The 9,184-nt window shown below is 41.3% G+C and overlaps 1 protein-coding gene across 2 annotated transcripts in view; it reads right to left on the minus strand.

Moving 5' to 3' along the window:
* LOC122561080 (protein prune homolog 2-like) overlaps positions 1-9,184 on the minus strand; it is a 424,382-nt gene that overhangs the window by 280,665 nt on the left and 134,533 nt on the right. For both annotated transcript variants that reach the window (XM_043712461.1, XM_043712468.1), the window contains exon 6: positions 7,286-7,380. In XM_043712461.1, coding sequence (XP_043568396.1) covers positions 7,286-7,380 — 95 coding nt within the window. The remainder of the gene's footprint in view (positions 1-7,285; positions 7,381-9,184) is intronic.

Consider the following 9,184-nt stretch of genomic DNA (forward strand, 5'->3'; position numbering starts at 1 on the left):
ATTGATCTCTTTCCTCACTATCTCCCTCAGTCCTACCACCCCTCCTTGCTAGCTTAAATCCTCCCAAGCAGTTCTAGCAAATCTCCCTGCCAGTATATATTAGTCCCCTTCCAATTTAGGTGCAATCCGTCCTTCTTGGACAGGTCATTTCTACCCCAAAAGAGATTCCAATGATCCAAAAAAGTGAATCCTTTTCCCATACACCAGCTCCTCAGCCATGCATTCATCTGCTCTATCCTCCTATTCCTGTCCTCACTAGCTCGTAGCATTGGGAGTAATCCAGATATTACTATTTTCAAGGACCTCCTTATTAAATTCCCACCTAACTCTCTGTAATCTCCCTTCAGAATCTCAACCTTTTCCCTTCATCTGTCATTGGTTCCAATGTGGACAACGACCTCTTGCTGGCCCCTCTCTCCCTTAAGAATATTTTGCACCCTCTCCGAGACATCCTTGATCCTGGCACCAGGGAAGCTACCCATCATTCTGATTTTTCGCTGCTGGCCACAGAAATGTCTGTCTGTATTTCGGACTAGTGAATCCCCTAACACAATTCATCTCTTGGAACCCGATGTACCCCTCATTGCATTACAGCCAGTCTCAGTACCAGAAACTTGGTTGTTCCTGCTACTTTCCCCTGAGAATCCATCATCCTCTACATTTTCCAAACAACTTACTTGTTTGAAATGAATATAGCCACAGAAGACTCCTGCACTAGCTGCCTATATCTCTTACCTTTCCTGGAGTTAACCCATCTATGCGACTGTATCTGGGACTTTCCCCTCTTCCTGTAACTGCCATCCATCACATATTGTTGCTGCTGCAAACTCCTCATTGCTTCTAAATGTCTCTCCAACCGATCCATTTGATCTGATAAGATTTGCAACCAACAGCACATTTATTGCAGATATAATCCTTAGTAACACTTAAACTCTGTTTAAACTCCCACATCTGACAAAAAGAACATATCACTCCATTTTTGCTCCTTCACAATCTACAGACCCAGAAAATAACACCGTCTTATTTCTCTACAAAATACTGCCCCAGATTAAATTAATAGTTGTGGCTTATATTTGAAGTTTAATCAAGAGACATATCTAAAAAAAATATAATCAAGAACCCACTCTACTCACTACTGCAGACTTTCTGTAGGCCACAGTTAAACTGTTCAATTATCTGTTTCTGTGCTGTGACCTCTCCCAGACAAGTTCTTCCAAGATCAGTTGTGAATTTCACTGTTGTTAATTTTCCCAGACGCACTCCGCCGTCCAGTGATACATGAATTCAAACAGCAAAGGCAGTAAAACTATGCAGGTTGACTGTGGTGTCAGTTTCTTTCTTTTTTTCTCTCTCTCTCCTGCACTGACTTACCATGTGCTTCCTTTGTCTGTTCTTCTCCCTTTTAAAACCACTATTATTTTTACTTTTTTTTCCCAAAGTTCCAAAACAATGCAACAGCATGTAAAACAGTAATTGCTATTCCTGGAATTTGAGGAAATCATCTCTAGCACCTAAAATACCTCAGAAAAAGGAGCAGCTGTTATAGCCAGAAATTTTTCCCGTACTCCATCTTGGATAGGACTGATTAGGGGTAGTCAACATGGCTTTGTGCGTGGGAAAACTCATGATTAAGTTTTTTGAAGTAACAAAAAGGATTGATGAGGGCAGAGCGGTAGATGTGATCTATATGGACTTCAGTAAGGCGTTCAACAAGGTTCCCCATGGGAGACTGGTTAGCAAGGTTAGATCTCACGGAATACAGGAAGAACTAGCCATTTGGATACGGAACTAGGTCAAAGGTAGAAGACTGAGGGTGGTGGTGGAGGGTTGTTTACCAGGCTGGAGACCTGTGGCCAGTGGAGTGCCACAATGATCGGTGCGGAGTCCACTACTTTTTGTCATTTACATAAATGATTTGGATGCAAGCATAAGATGCAAGCAGTTGGTACATTTGCAGATGACACCAAAATTGGAGGTGTACTGGACAGCGAAGAGGGTTACCTCAAATTATAACAGGATCTTGATCAGATGGGCCAATGGGCTGAGAAGTGGCAGATGGAGTTTAATTCAGATAAATGCGAAGTGCTGCATTTTGTGAAAGCAAATCTTAGCAGGACTTATACACTTAATGCTGAACAAAGAGACCTTGGAGTGCAGGTTCACAGCTCCTTGAAAGTGGAGTCGCAGATAGATAGGTTAGTGAAGGTGGCATTTGGTATGCTTTCTTTTATTGGTCAGAGTATTGAGTACAGGAGTTGGGAAGTCATGTTGCGGCTGTACAGGGACATTGGTTAGGTCACTGTTGGAATATTGCGTGCAAGCGTCGGAGGCTAAGGGGTGACCTTATAGAGGTTTACAAAATTATGAGGGGCACGGATAGGATAAATAGACAAAGTCTTTTCCCTGGGGCCGGGGAGTCCAGAACTAGAGGGCACAGGTTTAGGGTGAGAGGGAAAGATATAAGAGAGACCTAAGGGGCAACTCTTTCACACAGAGGGTTGTATGTGTATGGAATGAGCTGGCAGAGAAAGTGGTGGAGGCTGGTACAATTGCAACATTTAAAAGGCATTTGAATGGGTATATGAATAGGAAGGGTTTGGAGGGATATGGGCCAGGTGCTGGCAGGTGGGACTAGATTGTGTTTGGATAACTGCTCGGCATGGATAGAATGGACCGAAGGGTCTGTTTCTATGCTGTACGTCTCTATAACTGTGACTCTAACTCAATGTTGAGTCCTAAGAGACTGCAGATTCTGCAACAGAAATGTTGATGTGGAAACATAGTAGTGTGTATAAATGGCAGGAAACTAGAAGCTGGGAGTCATTCGGCAGAGCATTGATGTTCTGCAGTGTGGAAATCCAGTCAATTGTCTCTCCAGTTTAGAGGAGACTACATTATGAACAATGGATATGAGAATGAATAAAGTATAGGTGAATTGGCAGCTGTTGTTTCTTCTGCAGTTGCATGGCAAAGTGCCTTGACAGCATGATGAGATGTTGGAAATGGAGGCGGAGTGGACCAGGGTGTGCTGGAGGGAACAATCCCTGAGAAACACTGACAAGGGACTGGAGGGGTATGTATGTCTGGATGTGGCATCCTGTTGGAGGTGATGGAAATAATGGCTTGCGATCTTTTGGAGGGATACTGCTGGGTGGTAAATGAAGAATGGGGTCCTGTCATTGTTGTGGGAGGAAAAAGGTAAAAGTAGAAGTGCAAGAGATGGGTGGAATACGGATAAAACCCTCTCAACCGTGGTAATGAGGAATACTTGGTTGAGGAAAAAGTGGACATTTCTGTGGAAGGTGGTATCATCACAACAGTTGTGACAGAGACAAAAATTGGGAGAATAGGAAGGAGTCATTACAGGAAGCACAGTGTGATGATGTACAATCGATGAAACTGTGGGAGTCAGTAGGTTTTGTAATAGCTATTGATGGCCAATCTATTCTCAGAAATGGAAACAGATTTTGAGGAAGGGAAGGGAGGAGTCAGAGATGGACCTCGTGAAGGTAAGAGGAGGGTGGAAATTGAAAGAGACATTGACAAATTTTCCAATTCCAGATGAGAGGGGAAAACAGCATTAATTAATATCATTGAGAAAGGATTGTGTGGAAGGACCAGAATGTGTTTGGAACAAGCAATGTTCCACTACTCCACAAAGAGACAGGCACAACTGAGACTCGTGGGTAATTATGGCTAAGCCTTTGAGCTGAAGAAAGTGAGAGGAGCTAAAGGAGAGTCGTACAGAATGAGGATGAGCTCAGCCAGGCAGAGGAGAGTGGTGGGAGATGGGGCCAGTTCAAGCCCTTTTTCCCCAGGAAGAAGCAGAGATCCCTGAGATCATCCGGATGGGGATGAGCACGTAAAAGGGTTGCACGTCCATGGTGCAGAGGAGGTGGCTAGAGCCAACAAACTCGAAATTCTGTAACTGATATAAAGTGTCAGAGGAATCACAGATGTAAGTAGGAAAAGAGTGGACGAGGGAAGAAAATATCGAGTTGAGTTAAGTAGAGATGAGTTTTGTGGGGCAGTAACAGGCAGAAATAGTGTCTGTCTGAGCAGTCCTGTTTGTGGATTTTGGAGAGAAGATAGTAGTGGGCTTTATGGGGTTGGGAGACTACGATGTAGGAGTCTGTTCTTCCCTCTGGAACATGTTGGTCCACTCCTCCTCCTTTCACCATCGGGGCCTCTTACCTTGCAATCACAAAAGGTGTAATATGCCTGCCTGTTTACTTCTCCCTCCTGACCATCCAAGGTTCTACCCATCTTCCAGGTAAAGCAGCAATTTACCTGTACCTCATTCAATCTTGTCTACTGCATTCCCCATTCACAATGAGGTTTCCTCTACATTGGGGAGATGAAATGCGGTCCGGGTGACCGTTTTGCAGAACACTTAAGCTCTGTCTGCAAAATGAATAGGTTGGGCCAAGTTCTGGCAAATGGGACTAGATTAAGTTAGGCTATCTGGTCGGCATGGACGAGTTGGACCAAAGGGCTTGTTTCCGTGCTGTACATCTCTATGACAGGATTCTTCACTGGGATCCAAAGTGAGGTGGTCTACTCCAAAGATAGAGTCCAAAATTCAAAGAAAGGAAATTACAGAGGCATGAAAGGTGAAGTGGCCATCAGAGCCATTGAAAGGCATGTCAGCGGATACGCAATGAATAGGAAATGATAGAAAGAACAGATAAATGCATTGCAGCATTTAGAGACCATGTCACTGAGTATGTTTAAGAAACAATTAAGTAGATTTCTAAAAGCTAAAGCTATCAAGAGCAGGGGAGAGAGAGGGCAACTACGTTGAGATAGAGGATCAGCCAAGATCATGTTGAATGACAAAATCTCAGAGTCAAACGGCTAAATCCTGTACATATTTTCTATCTCTTATGTTTCTAAAGGAGAGAAAGCAACAAGGACTGAGACAGTGCAAGGACATTGAGAGCTCCTGACTTCCTCTTACTTCCTTAACCTCAAATCAGTGCCAGTGAAAAGAATCTATTTGAAGAAATCACAACTGACCAAAAAATGGAGGCCATCAGCAAGCTACACCATTTAGAATAAAAATAGAGCAGCTGCTAAGCCGTTGGGACTCAGATTTCACTTTCAATGTAAAACACTTCTTTAAAAAACTGGAATCTACAACTACCTTTACATTCATGTCTGTACTAGGCACTTCCCCCTGACAGCCCCAATGTTGTTGGTAAGCTCATCCCTGGTTTTTGTTGCTGCCTTTCTGGTGAGTACTGAAACACCACTCTCTTTCTCTCAAGAAAATTTAGAAAATAGTTATCTCTGTCATGCTCGATCTGACAAAGGTGCCTAAGAGAGTTACTGCAATGATTTGAGAATAACATAACGAGAGCAGGCTGACAAAACCAGGATACAAGTCATTAGTGGAAAGACTGCCATGGCATGTAATTGCAAGTTTACAAAGTAATAATTCTTGGATATGTAGAAGATCGGTCACAGCTATTGAATTGGGTACAAGCCAATAAAACAAGAGAACATGTCTCCGAGAAAAGAAAGAGATTAAGAAAGAATATAGGCAAGAGCTATTTTTAAAATATTGGGTTTTTAGAATAGCTTGAAAATGGTAATTATAGAGACAAAAAGTTCAAATCTCTTCAAGGTCAAACTGGACATCCCAAAGATCTCGGTTTACAACTGCCAAGAGAGCATTAGACCTACAATCTGTTTTGTCCTTGACTTTTTCTCATTTCCTTCTCAGTTGCTTTGCACACCCCAACTATATCAACGTAACTGAGGTTGAGAGGGTGGACAGTGTCAACTCTTAGGAGTGATGATAACCGACCATCTGTCCTGGACTTCTCACGTGGATGCGATGGTTAAGAAGACACAACAATGCCTATTCTTCCTCAGACAGCTCAGGAAATTTGGCATGTCCATAAGGACCCTCACCAACTTCTACACATGCACCATTGAGAACATACTGTCTGGGTACATAATGGCCTGGTATGGCAATTTCTCTGCCCAGGACTGTAAGAAATTACAGAAGATGGTGTGCATGGACTCAATTTACATGGCCCGCTGCGACAAAAAGGCTGCCAACATTATCAAAGACCCACCACACCACATGATCTCTTACAGCCTCTCCCATCAGGCAAATGATACAGAAGCCTGAATACACACCAGCAGGTTCAGGAACAACTTATTCCCAGCTGATGAATGGACTCTCTCATCTCAAATAACACTGATTTTTGTTCACTCTGATCTCACTCAGTGCACACCCTGTATGCCTCTGTCTAAGGCTTTTAGATCTGTACATCCTTGCTTACTATGATCTGCCCGTGCTTCTTGTAAACAAAGCTTTGTACCTCAGCACACCTGACAGTAAATCAATCATGTCCTTCTACAAAAAATGCAGTTATGAATGAGCTGTGAACCATGTTATTAAAGTGTACAATTCTCAATTGCCATTGAATGATCTACAACTGCATTAGTGCACTTCTAGATTCTTAAAGTGGCGAAGTGACTTTTGATCGACATTTTATTACTACCAATCAAATTACATTCCAAGCAGTTAAACGTTAATAAATTTGATCATGACTAAATTTTAAACGACAATTTCAAAACATAATATTTCGCTATTTTTAAAAAAACTCCTACTTTATTTATTGTCAAAGCTAGAAACAATTTGTAAAAGGATGTACTACAAATAAAAGTGATAAGAAACTTTCGATAAACTACGTCACTCAAAACGAAATCCTTGTGCAATAACTAAACAAACAAGTCAAAACAATAGTCATTCCAAAAGTCTTTTTTCTCTCTGCAATGTGCATCATCAACCAGTGATATTCAATGAAGTGCATGAAAGACTTTATAACAGATCTCAGTCTTGACTTATTAAAACTGGAAATTAAAAAAATTATAGTTCTCATAAATAATATCCAATTTTGCACGTTTTCTGCATCTGATAGATAATACATCCAAAGAATTGAAAAACATCATGTCCCATTCCGTAATAAGGAATCCCTATTGAGCCATCACAGAGTGACACACAGCTCTCGGAATAAGGAATGTAATATTTCATTTGTGATGTTTTAAAACAATGATAAATCACTCTTCATTAAAAAAGTTATTAATATGCATTATGCAAATCGGTCCACAATTAAGCATTTACATCCATAAAATGGTGGTAACATCACTCAAACTGCGCTGCTGCAGTTCCATGCAGTATTTAAAGTAAATATTCATGTGATAGAATGGACCACCCTATGCAATGTTATTGACAAATTGTAGCTAGTATTGCACTCAATTCACTCACCTCCAGGGTCATACACACAGTACTAATTGCAAGTTTTGTATCTCCTTCTGACAGCTCCTTAAGATCTCTCAGCAAAACCTGTTCAGTATTAAAACCTATAACAGAAGTGGAAATGACAATATTTTAAGACTTTTTCTAATGACACAGCAGCAATTATTTCTTGTTGCTTTGGATTATCAAGCATCACCACAACACACACTTAACAGAGCGAAAACTTAAGTTAACAGTTTGAAACTATCACTTGATAAAGAGACTGAAGTTCTCCAAAGTGCTTGAAGATCAATTTGTAACAGGAAATAAAACCAATCACATAACAGATATATAGCGGCTTGACATCAATGATCCTTAATACTAAAAGGCATCTCTCAAAGTGACATATTAACACTGCAACTTTCAATAGGTCAGTTTAGTTACAAATAAGAACCAGAGATGCAACTGACCGAATTTCTTTGATGTGGTAATATGTGGTAATCTGAAACTCCCCACCTAAAAGGAAATTATATAGATACTTTGGAACGAACATTTTCAGGGCTATATCTAGGTCTATTTTCAGGTTTCAAGTTATGGAAGTATATCTAAGTGGATAGTTCTTATAAAGAGCTACAGTCACAATGGGTAAATTGTCCCATTCTATCCAACAATATTTTATAATTGAAGTGAATTAAACCCATTGGAAAGTGATCAAGATATTTTCATTGCTGGTGTAACATTCTCATTTGATGTGAGAATGTGCAGTGTGCAATGGTGGTATTAATCAATATACTTAGCTATCTTGATGTACTTTTTTTTGGTACTGCCTGTTGACACGTAGCAAATTGTTGGCAGGAAGGTAAGTCAGAGGACAAAAATATTGGCAGCAATTGACTGTCAAGAATTTGATGAACAGGATAGGTTGGCTGCTTGTGACTGACCAGATCAGATGGGAGAGATTTTGATTGGATTGAACGAAGCCTCACTATTCCGGACAGTACAAATGCACTTCGTCAGGTTGACCACCTTAAGTTCCTGGTGTCCCATTTATTCAACTTCCAACTAGCTGGTTTGGGTGAGTCTGTCCTACCAAGGATGACGAACTCAGCAATACTTACAGACAACCACAGTAGAGATTTAATATGGCATAAAAAAAAGAAAATACCACACACTGCTTGAATTCTGAAATGCAAGCAGAAAGTGCTGGTGAAACTCAACTGGTTTGGCACTAGCAGTGAAGACAGCAACAGAGTTAAGGTTTTGAGTCCAACATGTTATAAATCCCCAGGACCTGATCAGGTGTACCCTAGAACTCTGTGGGAAGCTAGAGAAGTAATTTCTGGGCCTCTTGCTGAGATATTTGTATTATCGATAGTCACAGTTGAGGTGCTGGAAGACTGGAGGCTGGAAGACTGGAGGTTGGCTAACATGGTGCCACTGTTTAAGAAGGGTAGTAAGGACAAGCCAGGAAACTATAGACCAGTGAGCCTGACTTTGCAGGTGGACAAGTTGTTAGAGGGAATCCTGAGGGACAGGATGTACATGTATTTAGAAAGGCAAGGACTGATTAGGGATAGCCAACGTGGCTTTGTGCTTGGGAAATCATGTCTCACAAACATGATTGACTTTTTTGAAGAAGTAATAAAGAGGATTGATGAGGGCAGAGCAGTAGATGTGATCCATATGGACTTCAATAAGGCGTTCAACAAGGTTCCCCATGGGAGACTGGTTAGCAAGGTTAGATCTCACGGAATACAGGGAGAACTAGCCATTTGGATATAGAATTGGCTCAAAGGTAGAAGATGGGGGTGCTGGCGGAGGGTTGATTTTCAGACTGGAGGCCTGTGACCAGTGGAGTGCCACAAGGATCGGTGCTGGGTTCTCTACTTTTTGTCATTTACATAAATGATTTGGATGCGAGCATAAGAG

Source organism: Chiloscyllium plagiosum, chromosome 2, assembly GCF_004010195.1.
Source record: "Chiloscyllium plagiosum isolate BGI_BamShark_2017 chromosome 2, ASM401019v2, whole genome shotgun sequence".
NCBI classification, from domain to species: Eukaryota; Metazoa; Chordata; class Chondrichthyes; order Orectolobiformes; family Hemiscylliidae; genus Chiloscyllium; species Chiloscyllium plagiosum.